The sequence below is a fragment of the Sander lucioperca genome, chromosome 13, assembly GCF_008315115.2.
Source record: "Sander lucioperca isolate FBNREF2018 chromosome 13, SLUC_FBN_1.2, whole genome shotgun sequence".
Taxonomy (NCBI): Eukaryota; Metazoa; Chordata; class Actinopteri; order Perciformes; family Percidae; genus Sander; species Sander lucioperca.
Window position 1 is genome coordinate 19026089 of NC_050185.1, and position 24076 is coordinate 19050164.

Here is a 24076-nt window from a genome sequence, read left to right on the forward strand (position 1 = left end):
CATCATTGTAATTACCGGTACTAGTTTGCACCAGCCAACCTGCTACAATAGACCTTTTTCACGGCAGACATATTGACATGTCATAGTAGGAAAAGCACAGGTGTATTCAAGCCCATTAATGATGGCTGCATTCCACTTAGGAGAGGCCCTGGTATTGTGCATGCTGACTCACTGAAATAGCTTACTGGGACACTTGATGGAATTGAGCCATCGTTAAGGTTATCAATTTCAGCTGTGCTTTTCCTACTATGACAAGTCAAAAATGTCTGCTGTGAAAAAGGTCTATGATTAGCCTGAAACACAACATTATTGCTCACTCACCTTACTGTCTCTTTCCAGCTCATTCTTTAACCACTCAAAGTCACTGTATCTTCTTCTTACACAGGAATCCTTCAGTTTGAAAATGGGAAGGTTTGTCTACACAGAGAAGAAGAAAAAAAAACAGCTCTTGATTTATACTAAATTCAAACATTTAGACACGGTTGCTGTTCGATAGTGAGAACAAGGCTTGCTGAATAGTTGACAACTATCATGACGAGTGCTGGAGGCATTGTGGATGTGCCCTAAGCAACAATAAATATCTTACCAACATAATTTGAGTAAATAAATTGCATAAAAGTCTATGATTACACTGTGTAGAATGTGGTTATTTTTCTATGTAAACCTTTTCAGTTGTATCTGTTGCTGCAAGTAATGTTTATTTTCATTATAGGTTTTTTTTTTTATGGGCAAATGATTAATCTTTTAGTTTACAGGATGTGAATAATGAATAATTATTATCCCAATGTGTTGTCTTCAAATTCCTTATGTCCTACCAACAGTCCAAAACCCAAAGATATTTAATTTCAATTATTTAAAGAAAGAGAAAAAAACTACAAATCCTCACATTGGAGCAGCAAATGGTTATTAATAATCAAAATTCATTTTCTGTCAATCCACTTATGGATTACTTACCTAGTTGTATCTGGCCAGAAATCATTTGAGGAAACTTCTACTCACTGGGGAATTCAATGAATGGTTTGTGCATAAAAAGTGATTTTTAACCCTATTGTTTCATGTGTTAATTTGAAATACAATTAAAGATGCCTGCCAAGCAAACCTGTTCACAGAATGCTGAAAAGTTTTGATTCAAAAGGCAGATTGTGTGTGCAACTGACACCAACTGCTCTAAGTGATGAATTAATTCATAGTATCTCTCAATGTTTCAGTGGTTATAGAATAGGTGATCCTTTTGCATGACTTTCCCATGATTCACTGCTGTACAGTGAGTGGGATCCTTTCCAGTGAAGGTTGGCGTCTTTTAACTAGACTGATCTGGTTTGTTTACGTTTGTCTGTTATTGTGAGAACACACTATTTGGATATGCAAGTTAACAAAAAATACCTTAAACTAGTTAACCCCACACCTCTGATCCAAGAAACTATCCCACCTGCTGCATGAATCTATGAATGTTGTGTTAAAAGGGCCATTCAAGTGGTGAAAACAGTAACTTGTTTATATTATGATGGGTAAACTCTCCTAGGAGAAGGCCATCAAAATGAGGAGTTGTAGTCAAGACAAGCCTGTTAAGTTACAATTATGCAATTGCAATGTTAGCATCAGCTTCCTGAAAATGTTTTCATTAAACTTAGCAGTGTCAGCGATTTTGTCTGCCTTTGTTTACTAGAGAAGGACGTTTAAGTACTACTTACTACAACTAGTTACAGTAACTGTTTAATAAGGATAAGCATGCCATTTATCCCGTTTCCATAAAACCACCAACATTTTTTAGCATTCCTCCTAGGTTAAAGGTCGCATTTTGTAAAAATGTGATTTCCTTGTATTTTTTTTTTTAATTATAAAGCAGGTTGACGTGGTATATAAATACTGTGAAAGTATCAACACGCTCAATCCTCAGATAAATTCACAAAGCCCGTATTCAGAAACGGTGGCTTTAAAGAAGCCTAGGGACTTCAGTATGTTCAGTATGTTTGTGATGTCCCAACTATACTATAGGTAGAAAGTGTTCTGCTACAGTGCGGTTACAGCTAAAACGAACCGTTTCAGACAGAGGGTGAATATAGGTATATGCAGAAAATAATATTTTGAACATTAAAGCATGTAAACATGTTCTAGTAAAAACTAAAAACACAAATATGACCTTAAAAGGAGCATGATATGGGACCTTTAAGTAGCGTTTTCTGTACATGTCAAGGTGTAACATTAACAGCTATCCTTACTCTTCTCATTAGTTTACCGAAGAACAGTAGCTAGCTAGTCATGTCTGTTTATGTTTATGTTGTCGACAAGCATACTTGGCGTTAGACATCTAGATAGGCAGACAATGTTAAATGAGTCTTTACTTTCTTGGTAACTAAAGTGCATGTAGCATTTAGCTAGCTTCACGGTGTCTGCTGGGTCCCCCTGGTTTTTACTGTCGTAATGTTTCCTTCTGTTTCAATGTATTTAATGCTAGCTAGTTAGCTACATTGCAGTTAGTTTAAAAGGCATTTAACTATAACGTTAAGTGCCATGGCTTAACATTGTCAATCTGCTTTCATGCTGGAAGACGTGGGTTATGTCACGAAACTTCTGCACGCCAGCCTTGCGAACTACCTCAAGCAAGCAGCCTCTGACAGGCCTCTGACAATCCCCGGTCCTGATTTTTACTGGAGCGCCATCTTCACCTACTCAAAGCGCCCATCTTAGACGTAACAGCAACGGGGATGTGAGTATTTTTTCCACAGGAAGGCGAAGGCATATCCCGCCCTACTCTGCCTCTGATTGGCTTATCCTGACATTCTTACCCTAACCATAACCAATTCCACTCCTCTTGCCTAAACCTAACCAACCCAACCAGAGCAGGCAACGAGTACTAGCCATTCAGAGGGAGAGTAGGGCGGGTCAAGCCTTCCCCATGCCTACGCCATCCTTGGACAAAAATGTGGCTCCCCGTGTTGACTTGACTTCAGCACAGCGAATAAACATGCTAACTGGCTAGCAACAACACTGTAATTACCAGTTAGCTTAGCAAATAAAAGCTAACGCTGCAACAGTTTTTGGCTTGTGATTCGAACACCTACCCGCATGCGAACTTCATAGTTTGTGTAACGGTTCCGTCCAACTCCAACGATTTGTGGATCATAAACGTCTATCTCCAGAAAATTGCTGGGGGGGCCGTAAGCATCCGTCAGGTCCTGGGGCTTGGAATTCAACCGGCGAGTGTCGGCCACCGCAGGGTCTGTCATTTTCTCGGGTTGTAATTTTTGGACGACCAACGGCGAATCAAACCAACTAAATGCACAGTAAAATCTTAAATCTCATCTGAAGACATCAATTGATTGCGATAGCTGATCGGTTCAGCTAGGGAAGTAGCTGACTGTATATCTCTCTTCTTGCGGGGGCCAGCCGCCCTGCGCCCTACCTTTCTTGAATCTGAAAAATGCGTTGACTCAGTTCCGTACTGTGTGTGGGACACTCACTGCACTCCCTCTAATGGACAGTGAGATAACTGGACTGAGGAGATTGAACTAGGTTACCTTAATATCAATCATTTCAGTTGTACAAGTAATGTCACAGAACTTTAGACATGCACATTTATTAATCAAAAACAGATACAGTAACACAAACACTAAAATACAAGTAGGCCTAGGTTGCAGAAACGTCCAACCATGTTGAAAAAGTACATTCAATTAAGATAGGTAACATTCAAAATTATGGGAATATAATACAAAAAATATGAGGCTGGGTTAAAACTATTCTATTTGCCTGCTACAGTGATTCCCAAAGTGGGGTCTGGGGTCCCCCAGAAAAAAAAGGAATCATTTTACTTTTTACTAAAATTCCATCCATAAGTAATAAAATGACAGAATGACTATTTTGGGCATGGGTCACTTTCTGTAATAAAACATCTAAAAGCAAAAACCCTATCAGACAGGGACCCTAGGACAAAGATTATTGACAAAAATAGGGCCGGTGTGTTGCAAATGCCAGGGCCGTTTTTTGATCCCAGTCTGTCACTGGGCATAATGAGTCAATTACTAGTGATTTATAAATCAATTGGAAGGCCTTTAATAAGAGCACATTTTGGGTTGCCTCTTTATACTTTCTATTTGGTAATAATGCAGTTATAAATATAATAATCCATTAATAGATGCCAATGGTTTCTCACTTTCTAATAACCCCCCAAGTCTGCAATTATAAATGTTATTTAAACATCTTTCAACTTTCCTAATGATGTTAGTAAAGTCATTAAGAAAGGGTTTTTACAATAATCTGTCCAGGCGTTAAATTGCTAATAACAGATATTTTTTTGTAGTGTTGGAGGAGCTCAGAGGGATTTTTTTAGACTTGACAACCCCAAGGTTGCAGATATAGCATTAGTTAGTGATGATTTCGAACCTTGTGCCTTATTAGAATGTGGTAATTTGACTAGCTGAGTGAGTGAACAATGAATGCTGCCTTCTTGGCTGCGAAACAGGACACATTTGAAGCTGTGGTGAAGAGGAGGTCACTGAACAAACTGTTATCTATCATTGATAACCCAACCACCCTCTCCACACCACACTGGTCCAACAGAGGAGCACCTTCTCTAAGAGGCTCCGACAGCTTCGATGTTGCACGGACCGCCACAAGAAATCATTCCTACCACAGGCAATACAACTTTTTAACACTTCATCTCTGAGTGTTAGATAAGACTCATATACATCACAATACTGCACTAAGTGCAACTTGCACAATAGGTTTACTTACGTCTTTATTAATACTATTTAAGTAGTTGTTCATTTCTATTCCCAACTTGTATATATTTTAAATATTTGTTTTTGTATTCTATTATTTCATGTATATTGTATCCTATTATTTCATGTATATTCTGTATGTTTGCTGTGTGTCTGATATTTTGCTGCTGTAACACTCTAATTTCCCATTTTTGGGATCAATAAAAATGTATCTATCTATCTTCTTGGCCTTTATGCATTGTGTCTTTTGTCAGTACTTTACATTAAATACAAATAGTCATATAACAAATATATAATATACAATAATGTATTTTGCCCAAAATATTGGGATATTAGATTTGATCAATTTCATACAATACACACATACAAATGTTATAAAACACAGAAAAAAATGCATGTCTTTCTTAATAATACACTTTATGTTTGAAGAATAACTGATAGGTGCTGACCTTTTTAAGACTTTTATTGTATTTTATTGTATTAAATTGACTTATTTTAGTTTAGTTTTTTATATACCTCTTAATATTTATTCTTTTACTTTCTCTATTTATCTGTACTACTGCTGTCTTTGTGCTACTATGACAATCTAATTTCCCCTCTGGGATCAATAAAGGTTTATCTTATAGTCATTCTTAAATCAGGGATTAGAGGAAGTTTTACATGCCCTTTTTCAGATATGTGAGGGTAACTTCAATTTGTTTTCTCCTAGTATAGTGCAATGTACGGACCACTGATAGAGAAAGAAAACTCTGGTACAGTAAATGTAATTAATATATAGGCCTATCTTAGCCTGACAACCCAGATCCACATCAAGATGTTGGCCTGGCTGCAAATTACATTTGCTGTCGCTAGGGTGTGTCCAGATTTCTAGGCTAGGCCTATCTGTACCCTGTGAAGTAAGTTTTAAGAGTAAATACATGCCACTAAAGAAAAGTGATATAAATGAAGTAGTTCAGAATTTATTTGTGGTAAAAAATGCTAATATAATCAGGGTTTTTTTTACCTGTAACTCCTGCATCATATTGTTGATATTCTGTAACATGAATAGCTTTAATTGAATCAATTGCTTTTCAGTGCCTTGAACAAATATCTGGTTTCTTCTCATAGGGGAAACCAAACATATCTTGATCCATTTTCTGATCCCTGATTGAGATGCCTCCTAAACAGAAACCTGCTTCTCTTCCTCAGATGAAACTAAAACTGTGAGATGGAAGAGGAGCAGGGAGTAGACAGGTCCGATTCGTTCACAGGGATGAAGACGGAGCAGTCGGTTTGGTCGGTGGTGGCAGAGCAGGTTGAGCAGTCAGAGCTCTCGCTGTCGGACTGGCGGACATGGCAGTACTCACGCACAGGGCAGGGACGCTCATTGTAGTTTAAACCCTCTTTCAGGCCTTTAGGGAATTTAAACCAATCCTTTAAAAAAGAACAACATGTATGACTTGTTTGGCTGTCACCTCACATGATGGTACATTTCTGGCCTGTGCATTTCTTTCAATGACTGCAGTAGTTTTGGTCTATAGTTTTATTAGCTGCCAAATAAAAGGAGATAAGATTTGAATACAAATCTTTAGTGTGACGGCGGGCACAGAGCTCTGGATACTACTAACCTCGATGTTTTGAAGGTTTGGGGATGGCTTGGGAACCACAGGGATGAAGATGATTCTGATTCTGTATGGGAGGCAGGCACATTTTAACTCTCAGATGATCATATCAACAGCTCATCTGCATTACCTTTGTTCCCTGTAGCTCTTTAGCACTGTAGTTGAGCGAGGTTAGGAATATTCTACTTTTTTGGACTGTGATGATAAAGATACTATTCCACGGATCCAGAAATATTGCCTCTTGCATGTCAAATGATTGAAAGTGCATTACCAAATGTGAATTTTAGTTCCATCATCACTTACTGCTGCTTTAAACAATTATCATTTTTACAGCATAATGCAAACAATTAAAACAGTTTAGGTAAATGTATAAATAAAAAATAAACTGAGGAAATAGGTACACATTGTTGATACTCTGTGGCTACACCATACCCATATACCATCATTTATACATGACATATGACCCACCTTTCATTGTGCAGCAACATCATGACCAGTACGATGAGGATAAAAGCACCCACCACAGACAGCACTGGGGTCCACACAGACATTGAACTGTTCATTTTATTAGGGTCTGTGAGGAGGAGAGAGATGTGGATTGTAATTGTTTCATAGTCTTGTACCTTTACTGTATTGTGCACATGCCGGGCAGCAGGTACAGAGAGTTAAAACCACCTTTGATTAGAGTTAGACAGATATATTGATTAGCTGATATTACAGTATCGTCTGATATTGGCCTATTACAGACTTACTGGTAACTTTCGGTTTCGGCATATGTGTTTTTTGATATGCACCGATATGAAAACCTTTTTTACAGAACATATAATGCAGAATGGTGTGATTCAGAAATTATGTCAAAGTTATTTTTCTATTATTTGTTTAAATGGTCAGCAACAGACTGATACTGAACATGATGTTTATTGGCATTTCTTTAAACCAATCACAATCGTCATGGCCGATGCAAACCCGGAAGTGGAACGTCGTGTATATAGACTAGGCCTTTTTGATAGCAGACATTTGGTAATTTACCCGTGCTATTGTTGGATCCCCAGACCACAGGCTCAGTCCAGTCACTCCAGAATTCGGAAAGTCCACAGGCGTACCCTATTCTGCTCCGCACCTGCAGCTCATACAGGGAACTGTGGGAGGGTAAGTTGAGGCAGTAATTCTGCTTCCCAATACTGACTCGAGAGGACTGTGGACAGTAAGATAGAGGTGAGAAAGGAGATGGGTGCATAAGTCAACAAAGACTGAAAAAGAGATTTATTGTTCCTCCAAACTGCCTACCGCCCAGTTCCTGTTGTTGATCCTGTAGCGAACTTCACTTTCCACACAATTAGAAGAAATCTGGGAAATCTGGGTCCAGCTGAGCCACAGGTTAGAGTCGGATCCATAATGGACAGTCAGGTTGGTTGGTGGATTCAACTTGACTGGAGACGACACAGACCATTTAATGATACAAAATATATAATGTGATGACAATGTAATAGGGCAGACATACTAACAATATATTTTCATTTTCAGCCGTAGAAGTTTTTTTTTTCCATGAATTGATTTTCCTGTTCCCAAATACTAGCACTGTTGTTCCTTTCCTGGAAAAATATTATACATTTAAGTTACAGTTGTGCTGCACCAGTAAAAAATCATTAAAGAAAAGTCTCTCCATTAATTGGTTTACTATTTGGAAGTTCTTCCCAATGTTATGTTGAACCCCAATAAATAAGCATACCTTTTTCTTTAAGATAATGTTCCTTCTCCTTGGAACTCTGGTTTTCATGAACCAGTCTGGTGTAAAATGAGTTGAACCGTGAGCCATAGGGCTGGTTACATCCAGTGTTTATGTTGTTCTCTGACAGATAGGAGGGGCACTCACTGACGTCGGCACCTTTGAACCTGTAAAGAAATCACTATTTAGACATTCCACATACAAAGCAAAGTATGGTGGTGATGTCTTTCTTTGTAATTTGCTATATTCAGATACTAGGGCCCATTACACAAGAGCTAATGCTCTGAAGAGCCAACTAAAAAAGTATTTGCTCAGTGTTAAAGAATAAGAAACAAATCAAGCCTGTTACTCCTACTTACAGTGAGGTCTCTCAGCTTCTATATGATTAATCACTATGCTATGAGCATGGATAGCCAATCAGAGACAAGGTCAGAAGTACCTCATGCTCATTCTTTAAAAACAAGTGACATTAAAAATGTCAAATAATTGAAATTTTATTTGTGTGAAATCTTTAAGGTTTACAGTAGTTAACATGTTGAATGACATAAATGTAATACATTTATGATATAGGCTATAAATAGGAATAACATTTTAGGAAACTGGCTGAAATGGAGAAAAACAACTAAGCTGGAGCAGGCGAGATAGACTATATCAGATAATTTAGTTTCACAATGACAATTGCAGACCATGGTTGTGTATGGAACGTGATTGCACCCCAGATAAAGTGGTATAACATCAGATGTTCAAATCACACGCAAACACCTATTTTGAATACTTTTACTTTTATCTTTTATGGAAGTCCAATATTTTACTCTTCACAGTTTGATACATTCAGATGATATTACAAAATGTGTTTGAGTTTGTCAGGGTCACTGTCCCTAATGATTACGAACCAGCCGTAGAAGGTGTAATTGACCTCTGGAGTCCCCTGCTTATTCCAAGAACAGTGAACATATTTCAGATGCACCACCAAACATTCCACATCTGTCAGAGACACAAGAGGGTTGACACCAGCAGAATAGTTTCATTAAAAAAATGAACCAAAAAACAGGGTTACACATATATAGACCTACGCTAATAGATAATGGTAACAGACTTAATAGCAGGCCACACACACACACACACACACACACACACACACACACACACAATGAGGAAATGGCAGCACAATGATGACAAGGGAATCTACACAAAATGCGCATAGTCAAGGAAGTACGGCTTTACTTTAAATTTAATTCGATAACACAAGTGAATAATTATTTACAATATTATGGCCTAATCACATTTCAAGGCAGTTGTGCTGTTTCTAATCTTGATTTTATTTTTTAAAAAGTGATCAAAAATACAGTGAAAATCACTCATACATAGTTAACATTTTTGTTTAATATGGATTATCAACTAATATTATAGATACAAAATGAATGAACAAAAGCAGCTTCACATCAAAATAGTCAAATGTAAAACAATACAATTAGACCAAAAGCCTTTAAGCAAATGTTATAACTCATTGGTCAGACACATCCAAACAGTCTAAAAACAGTTATTTAAAACATCTTTCGGTTACAGAGTAACCTTGGTAAAGAGAGTATAACTCTACGACAGAGAACACAATTTACCTATAATTCAAAATGTACATTTTAAATGTTCTTACCGGGGGGTTCTTTGGCAAACACATGTCCTGTCAGACAGAGAAGCAGAAGCAGTCTCTTCAGCATCGTGGCACACAGAAACAGGATGCTCTCAGCATCGACGCAAATCTACTTCTACATAATTCAGTATCGATGTGTCGCATATTTCACTTCTGTGTTGGTTGCTCCTAATCTGACTGTCGTGGGTTTTGTTTCCTGTCAGAGGAAGCTCTCTACATATTATAGATCAAGATGACATGCATACAGTTAGGCCTTCTTCTGTATGGCTGTAATGTGAACACACACACAGACAATTTGTAAAACATTTCTTTAATTAAATATAGGTGAAACAACACACTACATTTATTTGGTCATCAAAACCAATAAAAGTCTTTTCCACAGTTGTATAACCTGTTTTTAACTTCCAAAAACGGTGTTAAGTTTAGTAGGCCTAGTGAACTAAGTGGGTACCTTTAGGCATTGCTGCAACAGCCATGTACATTTGGTCTACTGCTGAAGTAAGTGAACAGCAGAGTCCTGGCATTTAAGTTTTTGTTTAACTCACAAACAACTTAAAGCTCATTGTGTTTTTGAAAATCAAATCCCTTGCTGTCAAAATTCAAACACATGCGGTGTCAGTTTGCTACAAAGGTTATAGAAAAGAATAATAGCAATCACTCAACACAGACTTATACAACTTAGAACATTTATAACTTAACGTAAGACAAACTGTCTCCAATGCATTAAAGGAACTGTTCTGTATAACTGGCTAAGTTATTTTCAGTTGCTTAATGTGGTAAATGTGTGTAGTGCAATTGGGATTGTAAAGGTTTTGGAAATGCACCTCTATTTGAGATGCTTTCTTTGCAGAAACTTGTTCCTCTGAGACAAGAACAGTGGAGGTGGAAGAGGAGCAGGTGGAGAGATGCTGAGGTGGAGAAATAAATCTTAGAGATGGATATCTCAAAACCTGGGCTAGTGTATTGAATACAGAATGATGGCATGGAAATAGGGCAGCAATTACTGGCATTAAACCAATGTTAACTCTGAAAGCCCTAGAGCTACAGGAACTAATCATTTTAAACTATGGCAAATGAGTGTAGGCCTATAATAAACAACTATATATTGGACACGTTTCTGTTTTGCAAACTTAGCTTGAACAGCATTTAATGTCGCATAACAAAGTCAGAATATTTTGTTACAACACTTTTTGAGTTTTGAGGTTTTTGTTGTCAAAAAGCACATGCAAAAAATAAGACTTTTAAAAAAATCTATTTCACAGTAAGCCATTAACCATCCTAACTTTTTAACAAAAGAAAGTAGAGAAAAAGCCAAATAAACATCATGCTTTTTAGGTGTTACCTGTGTTCTTTTTTTGAATATTTGGACAAGCGTGTCATGTGTATGTTGTTTATGACTTAATCAAATGAAATCAAAATGTGCACAAAAGTTGTGAATTTAAGTAAGTTTGGCTACATTGACAGTATTTCAGTGAAGCATGTCTGCAGAGGAGGATAAATTAAGGGCTTAAACATACTTTGTTCATGACAGGGTCATGTGATATCAGATATGTGTCACTTTCTGTGCGTGCTGTTCCAAAGTTGAGTATTGTGGGTTTTCTGTTTCCTGTCAGAGGAAACTGTTTCTGAAATAAAGATTAAGAAAGTATACTTACATCTGAAGTGATTATAACAACATCCAGACATATCGTTAAATCTTCTTTATTGCATAATTAAAGACATAATGACTACCTATTTTTTAGTAAGCTGTATTATTATTATAACTAATCCTTTCAAATGTGTGTAACAGTGTAGGCAGACTCCTGTTTTGTTGATTTAACTAACCTAACTTACTAATTGGTATATTTGGGGTGTATTAGGTGTACTATTCATGAAACTGGTATCAGGGCTGTAGTCAAGTCCACATTTGTCGAGTCCAAGACCAGTACTAGTCGAGACACAATCAAGACCGAGTCCAAAGAGGTTCAAGTCAAAGTCAAGACCGAGTCCAAATGAGAGACAGTCTAGAATGAGACAGAAAAAAAGAATCCTCTTCAAGACCACTTACTTACCTGTTTATAATTTATGTGATGTGAGAGACAGTATATCTTAATCCTTGTGTATACGTTTACCTATACGTTTATTTGACGTTTTGCATTGGCCTGGCGTTGAGCTTTGGGGTAACCCCCCTCCCCCGGTTCATGTGAAACGACATGACGTAGTACGTGAGGGTCACCGGGGTGGGGACCCCAACCAGGCCAATACAAAACGACAAATAAACTGGATGGGTCGACACAAGGGTTAAGATGATCATGTTGCATTTTTATTTGTAATTATCAAAAAAGCAAGTGCAGAGTAACAACACTGTAGGATCAAATGAGGCCATATTATTTACTTTAAATAGAGCAATTTACATAAAGCTGTAGTACAACTTCACTTTTTAGATGTTGAGTCTTTTTATTATGGCGTAACAACAACATTCTGGACTGCAAATGCAAAATGTAACAAATAACAAGCATCACAGGTGTCCCTAAAAATTGATCTTGAACTTTTTACTTGTCTAGAAAAATCTATAGTACAGAGTGCTTGCTGACATTGTGTCTGTGGCTAAAATATAATAATGATTGATGGCTGATGATTGAGGTATACGACGCAGCCAGGCATAGACCAAGCGACCGATTTCAATGCCCGTTGTAGATGGTTTTTGAATTAAACCAATACCTGTTTTCAGAACAAGCGCACGTTATCAGTGGTTTTGTTTTGAGGGAGGAAGTTACTTTAGAAAAAAAAAGCATATAGTGCTGGACTCGGTTGAGACCAACTAGAATATTTACGAGTCCAATGGCCTAGTCTAAGACAAGTCCGAGACAAATAGAAACACGTCTTGAGTCGGAAGTACAACAGCACTGGTCGACATGCTTACAACTTGTAAGCTTATCAAAATCAACACAAAATGTTGATCTTAGTCCATTCTGTGCAATTGCAAAATACACTAAAATGTTAGATAAAATGATAACTGCATTGTGAAATTTTGTTTATGATATATACCAGAACACAAATTTGTCAGTTATCTTTTGCCAACTACCAATGTTACCTACCAAAAGAGTTATTACTGAACTGATTACATTTTCATTTAATTTCATCAAGAACAAGCACCCACCCTGACATCTGTGACCAACTTTTAACATGCCATTTGATCTGTGACTCAGACGACATTCAGCTCAGCTCATTTCCAGTAAATTGGACAGTTTTTTCTGTGCGTATGTGTGGAAATTACGTGGTTTCGTGTGATCTTTTTTCTTTTGTTTTATATGTTGAAAATGCAAAGGCATTTTTGCTTATCTCTGTGTCTTCATCAGTTGTGGTAAAATTATATAATAAAATAAGATACTAAAAAATATTCAGAAATACATTCTAGAATAATATTTTTAGACAAACCAAAACAACTGAGTCTGAAACTATATGCAACAATTGATATTACATTAAAAGTAATTAAAAAAGCATGGCTTGTATGATGGTGCATAAACTTCATAGTCAAGACCATCACAGCTGCATCCAAATTATAAGTAAGACTAAGACCAGAAATCAAGTTAAATGTCAATACAATGACCATGTGGGTGAGCAAGTATTAGAGGAGCAGTAGACCAATATTCAAATATTTGTGTAGGAGTTGGTAGTTGTTCAAAACAAAGCTTAATTCTCAGAGATCATCTTACAGCCATCACATCACAAATAAGTGTCAAGTCCTAGACACTCAAATCACTTGTACAATTTTACAGTTTACAATTTCAGGCCAAAAGATTTTTTCTTCTTTTTCATATACACTGAAAGCAAAGGAATCACAGGTCCTCAAATGTGTCCTCTGGTTGTGGTCCCATTGACTTATTTGCCAGTTGTGTTAACTGTTCTGCAGATACTTGATAATGTGAAGGAAATGCAGTATATTTACTTTTATTTACAGAACAAAAGCACCAACTTCCCAAAGCAAGACAATCACAAAACAATTTAAAATTAGACATAAGAAGGCTATATACCATATTTACTACTAAGCAGCTTTGCAACTCTTGTTGGGTGCTGCCCTGAATGTGATTATCTATGTGTGAGTAAAAGAGTGCCTGTGTGTGATGATTAGGGTGATTAGCCAGCTTCCGTTCATAAAATAGCTTCATTACTTTTTCCTGCAGATGTGACTTGAATGGCTACTTGAATGATCAATTGTGGAAGCATGTTAATAATCAGACACGTGTGAAAAACAGCACATAAAAACAAAATGTAGTAAAAAAGGTGTCCTTCTAAACAAAAGTGTGAATTAGAAATGCTTCATTTAAAGTGGCTATATGTAACTTTCAGTTTGTGTTGATTCTAGCGGCCACTTTGGACAAAAGCGATAGTGTTGTCGTAAAGGTCTTTTCTATACCGTACTGTATTTCCCATTTTTGGGATCAATAAAAGTCTATCTATCTATCTATCTATCTATCTATCTATCTATCTTCTTGGCCTTTATGCATTGAGTTTTTTTGTCAGTACTTCACATTAAATATAAATAGTCGAATATTGTTACATCACCAATAATGTATTTTGCCCAAAATATTGGGATATTAGATTTGATCAATTTCATACAATTCTAAAACAACACATACAAATGTTATAAAACACAGAAAAATGCATGTCTTTCTTAATAATACACTTTATGTTTGAGGAATAACTGATAGGTGCTGACCGTTATTCAATTGACTCTTACTTTAGTTTAGTTTTTTATATACCTCTTAATATTTATTCTTTTACTTTCTCTATTTATCTGTACTACTGCTGTCTTTGTGCTACTATAACAATCTAATTTCCCCTCTGGGATCAATAAAGGTTTATCTTATAGTCATTCTTAAATCAGGGATTAGAGGAAGTTTTACATGCCCTTTTTCAGATATGTGAGGGTAACTTAAATTTTGTTTAGTATACTGGTATAGTGCAATGTACTGATAGAGAAAACTCTGTTACAGTAAATGTAATTAATATATAGGCCTATCTTAGCCTGACAACCCAGACCCACATCAAGATGTTGGCCTGGCTGCAAATTACATTTGCTGTCGCTAGGGTGTGTCCAGATTTCTAGGCTAGGCCTATCTGTACCCTGTGAAGCAAGTTTTAAGAGTAAATACATACCACTAATGAAAAGTGATATAAATGAAGTAGTTCAGAATTTATTTGTGGTAAAAAATGCTAATATAATCAGGGTTTTTTTTTACCTGTAACTCCTGCATCATATTGTTGATATTCTGTAACATTAATAGCTTTAACTGAATCAATTGCTTTTCAGTGCCTTGAACAAATATCTGGTTTCTTCTCATAGGGGAAACCAAACATATCTTGATCCATTTTCTGATCCCTGATTGAGATGCCTCCTAAACAGAAACCTGCTTCTCTTCCTCAGATGAGACTAAAACTGTGAGATGGAAGAGGAGCAGGGAGTAGGCAGGTCCGATTCGTTCACAGGGATGAAGACGGAGCAGTCGGTTTGGTCGGTGGTGACAGAGCAGGTTGAGCAGTCAGAGCTCTCGCTGTCGGACTGGCGGACATGGCAGTACTCACGCACAGGGCAGGGACGCTCATTGTAGTTTAAACCCTCTTTCAGGCCTTCAGGGAATTTAAACCAATCCTTTAAAAAAGAACAACATGTATGACTTGTTTGGCTGTCACCTCACATGATGGTACATTTCTGGCCTGTGCATTTCTTTCAATGACTGCAGTAGTTTTGGTCTATAGTTTTATTAGCTGCCAAATAAAAGGAGATAAGATTTGAATACAAATCTTTAGTGTGACGGCGGGCACAGAGCTCTGGATACTACTAACCTCGATGTTTTGAAGGTTTGGGGATGGCTTGGGAACCACAGGGATGAAGATGATTCTGATTCTGTATGGGAGGCAGGCACATTTTAACTCTCAGATGATCATATCAACAACAGCTCATCTGCATTACCTTTGTTCCCTGTAGCTCTTTAGCACTGTAGTTGAGCGAGGTTAGGGATATTCTACTTTTTTGGACTGTGATGATAAAGATACTATTCCACGGATCCAGAAATATTGCCTCTTGCATGTCAAATGATTGAAAGTGCATTACCAAATGTGAATTTTAGTTCCATCATCACTTACTGCTGCTTTAAACAATTATCATTTTTACAGCATAATGCAAGCAATTAAAACAGTTTAGGTAAATGTATAAATAAAAAATAAACTGAGGAAATAGGTACACATTGTTGATACTCTGTGGCTACACCATACCCATATACCATCATTTATACATGACATATGACCCACCTTTCATTGTGCAGCAACATCATGACCAGTACGATGAGGATAAAAGCACCCACCACAGACAGCACTGGGGTCCACACAGACATTGAACTGTTCATTTTATTAGGGTCTGTGAGGAGGAGAGAGATGTGGATTGTAATTGTTTCATAGTCTTGTACCTTTACTGTATTGTGCACATGCCGGGCAGCAGGTACAGAGAGTTAAAACCACCTTTGATTAGAGTTAGACAGATATATTGATTAGCTGATATTACAGTATCGTCTGATATTGGCCTATTACAGACTTACTGGTAATTTTCGGTTTCGGCATATGTGTTTTGTGATGTGCACCGATATGAAAACCTTTTTTACAGAACATATAATGCAGAATGGTGTGATTCAGAAATTATGTCAAAGTTATTTTTCTATTATTTGTTTAAATGGTCAGCAACAGACTGATACTGAACATGATGTTTATTGGCATTTCTTTAAACCAATCACAATCGTCATGGCCGATGCAAACCCGGAAGTGGAACGTCGTGTATATAGACTAGGCCTTTTTGATAGCAGACATTTGGTAATTTACCCGTGCTATTGTTGGATCCCCAGACCACAGGCTCAGTCCAGTCGCTCCAGAATTCGGAAAGTCCACAGGCGTACCCTATTCTGCTCCGCACCTGTAGCTCATACAGGGAACTGTGGGAGGGTAAGTTGAGGCAGTAATTCTGCTTCCCAATACTGACTCGAGAGGACTGTGGACAGTAAGATAGAGGTGAGAAAGGAGATGGGTGCATAAGTCAACAAAGACTGAAAAAGAGATTTATTGTTCCTCCAAACTGCCTACCGCCCAGTTCCTGTTGTTGATCCTGTAGCGAACTTCACTTTCCACACAATTAGAAGAAATCTGGGTCCAGCTGAGCCACAGGTTAGAGTCGGATCCATAATGGACAGTCAGGTTGGTTGGTGGATTCAACTTGACTGGAGACGACACAGACCATTTAATGATACAAAATATACAATGTGATGACAATGTAATAGGGCAGACATACTATGACAATGTATTTTCATTTTCAGCCGTAGAAGTTTTTTTTTTTCCATGAATTGATTTTCCTGTTCCCAAATACTAGCACTGTTGTTCCTTTCCTGGAAAAATATTATACATTTAAGTTACAGTTGTGCTGCACCAGTAGGTATAAAAAATCATTAAAGAAAAGTCTCTCCATTAATTGGTTTACTATTTGGAAGTTCTTCCCAATGTTATGTTGAACCCCAGTAAATAAGCATACCTTTTGTTTTAAGCTCATGTTCCTTCTCCTTGGAACTCTGGTTTTCATGAACCAGTCTGGTGTAAAATGAGTTGAACCGTGAGCCACAGGGCTGGTTACATCCAGTGTTTATGTTGTTCTCTGACAGATAGGAGGGGCACTCACTGACGTCGGCACCTTTGATCCTGTAAAGAAATCACTATTTAGATATTCCACATACAAAGCAAAGTATGGTGGTGATGTCTTTCTTTGTAATTTGCTATATTCAGATACTAGGGCCCATTACACAAGAGCTAATGCTCTGAAGAGCCAACTAAAAAAGTATTTGCTCAGTGTTAAAGAATAAGAAACAAATCAAGCCTGTTACTCCTACTTACAGTGAGGTCTCTCAGCTTCTATATGATTAATCACTATGCTATGAGCATGGATAGCCAATCAGAGACAAGGTCAGAAGTACCTCATGCTCATTCTTTCAAAAGAAGTGACGTGATTAAAAATTTCTAATAATTTTAATTTTATTTGTGTGAAATCTTTAATGTTTACAGTAGCAGTTAACATGTTGAATGACATATATCTAATACTGTACATTTATAATATAAGCTATAAATAGGAATAAAATTATAGGAAACTGGCTGAAATGGAGAAAAACAACTAAGCTGGAGCAGGCGAGGTGGACTCTATCAGAGAATTTAGTTTCACAATGACAATTGCAGACCATGGTTGTGTATGGAACGTGATTGCACCCCAGATATAGTGGTATAACATCAGATGTTCAAATCACACGCAAACACCTATTTTGAATAAATACTTTTACTTTTATCTTTTATGGAAGTCCAATATTTTACTCTTCACAGTTTGATGCATTCAGATGATATTACAAAATGTGTTTGAGTTTGTCAGGGTCACTGTCCCTAATGATTACGAACCAGCCGTAGAAGGTGTAATTGACCTCTGGAGTCCCCTGCTTATTCCAAGAACAGTGAACATATTTCAGATGCACCACCAAACATTCCACATCTGTCAGAGACACAAGAGGGTTGACACCAGCAGAATAGTTTCATTAAAAAAATGAACCAAAAAACAGGGTTACACATATATAGACCTACGCTAATAGATAATGGTAACAGACTTAATAGCAGGCCACACACACACACACACACAATGAGGAAATGGCAGCACAATGATAAGGGAATCTACACAAAATGCGCATAGTCAAGGAAGTATGGCTTTACTTTAAATTTAATTCGATAACACAAGTGAATAATTATTTACAATATTATGGCCTAATCACATTTCAAGGCAGTTGTGCTGTTTCTAATCTTGATTTTATTTTTAAAAAAGTGATCAAAAATACAGTGAAAATCACTCATACATAGTTAACATTTTTGTTTAATATGGATTATCAACTAATATTATAGATACAAAATGAATGAACAAAAGCAGCTTCACATCAGAATAGTCAAATGTAAAACAATACAATTAGACCAAAAGCCTTTAAGCAAATGTTATAACTCATTGGTCAGACACATCCAAACAGTCTAAAAACAGTTATTTAAAACATCTTTCGGTTACAGAGTAACCTTGGTAAAGAGAGTATAACTCTACGACAGAGAACACAATTTACCTATAATTCAAAATGTACATTTTAAATGTTCTTACCGGGGGGTTCTTTGGCAAACACATGTCCTGTCAGACAGAGAAGCAGAAGCAGTCTCTTCAGCATCGTGGCACACAGAAACAGGATGCTCTCAGCATCGACGCAAATCTACTTCTACGTAATTCAGTATCGATGTGTCGCATATTTCACTTCTGTGTTGGTTGCTCCTAATCTGACTGTCGTGGGTTTTGTTTCCTGTCAGAGGAAGCTCTCTACATATTATAGATCAAGATGACATGCATACAGTTAGGCCTTCTTCCGTATGGCTGTAATGTGAACACACACACAGACAATTTGTAAAACATTTCTTTAATTAAATATAGGTGAAACCACACACTACATTTATTTGGTCATCAAAACCAATAAAAGTCTTTTCCACAGTTGTATAACCTGTTTTTAACTTCCAAAAACGGTGTTAAGTTTAGTAGGCCTAGTGAACTAAGTGGGTACCTTTAGGCATTGCTGCAACAGCCATGTACATTTGGTCTACTGCTGAAGTAAGTGAACAGCAGAGTCCTGGCATTTAAGTTTTTGTTTAACTCACAAACAACTTAAAGCTCATTGTGTTTTTGAAAATCAAATCCCTTGCTGTCAAAATGCAAACACATGCGGTGTCAGTTTGCTACAAAGGTTATAGAAAAGAATAATAGCAATCACTGAATACAGACTTATACAACTTAGAACATTTATAACTTAACGTAAGACAAACTGTCTCCAATGCATAAAAGGAACTGTTCTGTATAACTGGCTAAGTTATTTTCAGTTGCTTAATGTGGTAAATGTGTGTAGTGCAATTGGGATTGTAAAGGTTTTGGATATGCACCTCTATTTGATATGCTTTCTTTGCAGAAACAGTAGAGGTGGAAGAGGAGCAGGTGGAGAGATGCTGAGGTGGAGAAATAAATCTTAGAGATGGATATCTCAAAACCTGGGCTAGTGTATTGAATACAGAATGATGGCATGGAAGTAGGCCAGCAATTACTGGCATTAAACCAATGTTAACTCTGAAAGCCCTAGAGCTACAGGAACTAATCATTTTAAACTATGGCAAATGAGTGTAGGCCTATAATAAACACCTACTATATATTGGACACATTTCTGTTTTGCAAATTTAGCTTGAACAGCATTTCATATTTTTTACAACACTTTTTGAGTTTTGAGGCTTTTGTCAGTTGTCAAAAAGCACATGCAAAAAAGAACACTTTTTTAAAAACCTACTTCACAGTAAGCCATTAACCATCCTAACTTTAACAAAAGAAAGTAGAGAAAAAGCCAAATAAACATCATGCTTTTTAGGTGTTACCTGTCAGGTTTGATTTTTTGATTAACTTTGGCTTTGGTTTTCTTTTTTTGAAAATTTGGACAAGCATGTCATGTGTATGTTGTTTATGACTTAATCAAATGAAATCAAAATGTCACAAAAGATTTGAATTTAAGTAAGTTTGGCTACATTGACAGTATTTCAGTGAAGCATGTCTGCAGAGGAGGATAAATTAAGGGCTTAAACATACTTTGTTCATGACAGGGTATGTCATGATACTGATCTGTGACTCAGACGACATTCAGCTCAGCTATTTTCCAGCGAATCGGACAGTTTTTTGTGTGCGTACGTGTGGAAATTACTGTGGTTTTGTGTGATCTTTTTTCTTTTGTTTTATATGTTGAAAATGCAAAGGCATTTTTGCTTATCTCTGTGTCTTCATCAGTTGTGGTAAAATTATATAATAAAATAAGATACTAAAAAATATTCAGAAATACATTCTAGAATAATATTTTTAGACAAACCAAAACAACTGAGTCTGAAACTATATGCAACAATTGATATTACATTAAAAGTAATTAAAAAAGCATGGCTTGTATGATGGTGCATAAACTTCATAGTCAAGACCATCACAGCTGCATCCAAATTATAAGTAAGACTAAGACCAGAAATCAAGTTAAATGGTAGCAGCTCCAGCAGGGGACCCCAAACTTCCCTTTCCCGAGCCACATTAACCAGCTCCGACTGGGGGATCCCAAGGCGTTCCCATGCCAGGTTGGAGATATAATCCCTCCACCTAGTCCTGGGTCTTCCCCGAGGCCTCCTCCCAGCTGGACGTGCCTGGAACACCTCCCTAGGGAGGCGCCCAGGGGGCATCCTTACCAGATGCCCGAACCACCTCAACTGGCTCCTTTCGACGCGAAGGAGCAGCGGCTCTACTCCGAGCTCCTCACGGATAACTGAGCTTCTCACCCTATCTCTAAGGGAGACACTAGCCACCCTCCTGAGGAAACCCATTTCGGCCGCTTGTACCCTGGATCTCGTTCTTTCGGTCATGACCCAGCCTTCATGACCATAGGTGAGGGTAGGAACGAAAACTGACCGGTAGATTGAGAGCTTTGCCTTCTGACTCAGCTCTCTTTTCGTCACAACGGTGCGATAAATTGAATGTAATACCGCACCCGCTGCGCCGATTCTCCGACCAATCTCCCGCTCCATTGTCCCCTCACTCGCGAACAAGACCCCAAGGTACTTGAACTCCTTCACTTGGGGTAAGGACTCATTCCCTACCTGGAGAAGGCACTCCATCGGTTTCCTACTGAGAACCATGGCCTCAGATTTAGAGGTGCTGATCCTCATCCCAGCCGCTTCACACTCGGCTGCGAACCGATCCAGTGAGTGCTGAAGGTCACAGGCCGATGATGCCATCAGGACCACATCATCTGCAAAAAGCAGCGATGAGATCCCCAGCCCACCGAACTGCAACCCCTCTCCACCCCAACTACACCTCGATATCCTGTCCATAAATACTACAAACAGGATTGGTGACAAAGCGCAGCCCTGGCGGAGGCCAACCCTCACCTGAAACGAGTCTGACTTACTGCCGAGAACCCGGACACAGCTCTCGCTTTGGTCGTACAGAGATTGGATGGCCCTGAAAAGGGACCCCCTCAACCCATACTCCCGCAGCACCTCCCACAGTATCTCCCGGGGGACCCGGTCATACGCCTTCTCCAGATCCACAAAGCACATCTAGGGCATACTCCCAGGCTCCCTCCAGGATCCTTGCGAGAGTAAAGATCTGGTCCGTTGTTCCACGACCAGGACGGAATCCGCATTTTTCCTCTTCAACCTGAGATTCGACTATCGACCGAACCCTCCTTTCCAGCACCTTGGAGTAGATTTTACCAGGGAGGCTGAGAAGTGTGATACCCCTGTAATTGGCACACACCCTCTGGTCCCCCTTTTTGAAAAGGGGAACCACCACCCCGGTCTGCCACTCCTTAGGCACCGTCCCAGACTTACACGCAATGTTGAAGAGGCGTGTCAACCAAGACAACCCCTCCACACCCAGAGCTTTAAGCATTTCTGGACGGATCTCATCAATCCCTGGGGCTTTGCCACTGTGTAGTTGTTTAACTACCTCAGCAACTTCCACCAGGGAAATTGACGACAATCCCCCATCATCCTCCAGCTCTGCCTCTACCATAGAGGGCGTATTAGTCGGATTTAGGAGTTCCTCAAAGTGCTCCTTCCACCGCCTTATTACCTCCTCAGTTGAGGTCAACAGCGTCCCATCCTTACTGTACACAGCTTGGATGGTTCCCCGCTTCCCCCTCCGGAGGTGGCGAACGGTTTTCCAGAAGCACCTTGGTGCCGACCGAAAGTCCTTCTCCATGTCTTCTCCGAACTTCTCCCACACTGCTTTGCCTCTTTCACGGCAGAGGCTGCAGCCCTTCGGGCCCTTCGGTACCTTGCAACTGCCTCCGGAGTCCTCTGGGATAACATATCCCGGAAAGACTCCTTCTTCAGTCGGACGGCTTCCCTGACCACCGGTATCCACCACGGTGTTCGTGGGTTACCGCCCCTTGAGGCACCTAAGACCCTAAGACCACAGCTCCTCGCTGCAGCTTCAGCAATGGAAACTTTGAACATTGTCCACTCGGGTTCAATGCCCCCAGCCTCCACAGGGATGCACGAAAAGCTCCACCGGAGGTGTGAGTTGAAAGTCTGTCGGACAGGGGCCTCCTCCAGACGTTCCCAATTTGCTCCGCCCCTCTCTTCACCCGAGTGTCCAAAACATACGGCCTCAGATCAGATGAAACGATTATAAAATCGATCATTGACCTTTGGCCTAGGGTGCTCTGGTACCAAGTACACTTATGAGCATCCCTATGTTCGAACATGGTGTTTGTTATAGACAATCCATGACTAGCACAGAAGTCCAACAACAAACAACCACTCTGGTTTAGATCAGGGAGGCCGTTCCTCCCAATCACGCCTCTCCATGTGTCTCCATCATTGCCCACGTGCGCGTTGAAGTCCCCCAGCAGAACTATGGAGTCCTCCACTGGAGCCCCATACAGGACTCCACTCAAGGTCTCCAAGAAGGCCGAATACTCCGAACTCTTGTTTGGTGCATATGCACAAACAACAGTCAGAGTTTCCCCCCCACAACCCGCAGGCATAGGGAGGCGACCCTCTCGTCCACCGGGGTAAACTCCAATGTAGCGACGCTCAGCCGGGGGCTTGTGAGTATCCCCACACCCGCCCGGCTCCTCATACCCTGGGCAACTCCGGAGAAGAAAAGAGTCCAACCCCTATCCAGGAGTATGGTTCCAGAACCGAGACTGTGCGTTGAGGTAAGCCCCACCAGATCCAACTGGTAGCGCTCCACCTCCCGCACAAGTTACGGCTCCTTCCCCCACAGAGAGGTGACATTCCACGTCCCCAGAGCCAGCGTCTGCTGCCCGGGTCTGGTCCGTCGAGGCCCCTGACCTTCACTGCCACCTGTGTAGCAGCGCACCCGACCCAAGCGGTTCCTCCCACAGGTGGTGGGCCCATAGGATGGAGAGATGGATGCCACGTAGCTTTTTCGGGCTGTGCCCGGCCGGGCTCCGTGGCAAGTTTTTTATATACCTCTTAATATTTATTCTTTTACTTTCTCTATTTATCTGTACTATTGCTGTCTTTGTGCTACTATGACAATCTAATTTCCCCTCTGTGGATCAATAAAGGTTTATCTTATAGTCATTCTTAAATCAGGGATTAGAGGAAGTTTTACATGCCCTTTTTCAGATATATGAGGGTAACTTCAATTTTTTTTCTCCTAGTATAGTGCAATGTACTGATAGAGAAAACTCTGGTACAGTAAATGTAATTAATATATAGGCCTATCTTAGCCTGACAACCCAGACCCACATCAAGATGTTGG

General features: G+C 39.1%; 2 protein-coding genes and 1 long non-coding RNA gene across 4 annotated transcripts in view; all 3 read right to left on the reverse strand.

Annotated features, from left to right (window-relative positions):
* Positions 1–3437, reverse strand: part of snx12 (sorting nexin 12) — an 8493-nt gene extending 5056 nt beyond the window's left edge. Inside the window, exons 1-2 of one of the 2 annotated variants that reach the window (XM_031280776.2) lie at positions 3063–3435; positions 322–417 (exon numbers count right to left, since the gene is read on the reverse strand). In XM_031280776.2, coding sequence (XP_031136636.1) covers positions 322–417; positions 3063–3227 — 261 coding nt within the window. In that variant the 5' untranslated portion in view covers positions 3228–3435. Of the gene's footprint in view, positions 1–321; positions 418–3062 lie in introns of both variants that reach the window. The other variant, XM_036008916.1, reaches the window with a different exon arrangement.
* Positions 3438–4899: 1462 nt separating this feature from the next.
* Positions 4900–23984, reverse strand: LOC116037029. The gene is made up of 2 exons (XR_004101777.2): positions 23782–23984; positions 4900–5234 (listed from the first exon to the last, which is right to left on the reverse strand). It is a non-coding gene; the product is annotated as an uncharacterized LOC116037029 (long non-coding RNA).
* On the reverse strand, positions 5712–19013 carry LOC116037024 (cytokine receptor common subunit gamma-like). The gene is made up of 12 exons (XM_031280773.2): positions 18884–19013; positions 18151–18241; positions 17246–17409; positions 16804–16937; positions 16546–16711; positions 8939–9029; positions 8049–8212; positions 7607–7749; positions 7349–7514; positions 6788–6893; positions 6326–6386; positions 5712–6131 (listed from the first exon to the last, which is right to left on the reverse strand). Exons 1-12 carry the CDS (start codon positions 18945–18947, stop codon positions 5913–5915), a joined length of 1569 nt encoding a protein of 522 aa, XP_031136633.1. The 5' UTR covers positions 18948–19013; the 3' UTR covers positions 5712–5912.
* Positions 23985–24076: the final 92 nt, after the last annotated feature.

Bases quoted from the DNA above. Each gene is read 5' to 3' on its own strand.
- LOC116037024 (XM_031280773.2), bottom strand. From the start codon at position 18,947: ATGCTGAAGAGACTGCTTCTGCTTCTCTGTCTGACAGGACATGTGTTT. The intron at 6,894-7,348 runs GTAAATTACCAA...TCCTCCTCACAG, and splicing joins GGGATCCAACAATAGCACGG to ACCCTAATAAAATGAACAGT. The intron at 6,132-6,325 runs GTTAGTAGTATC...TCTTTTTTAAAG, and splicing joins CAAACCTTCAAAACATCGAG to GATTGGTTTAAATTCCCTAA.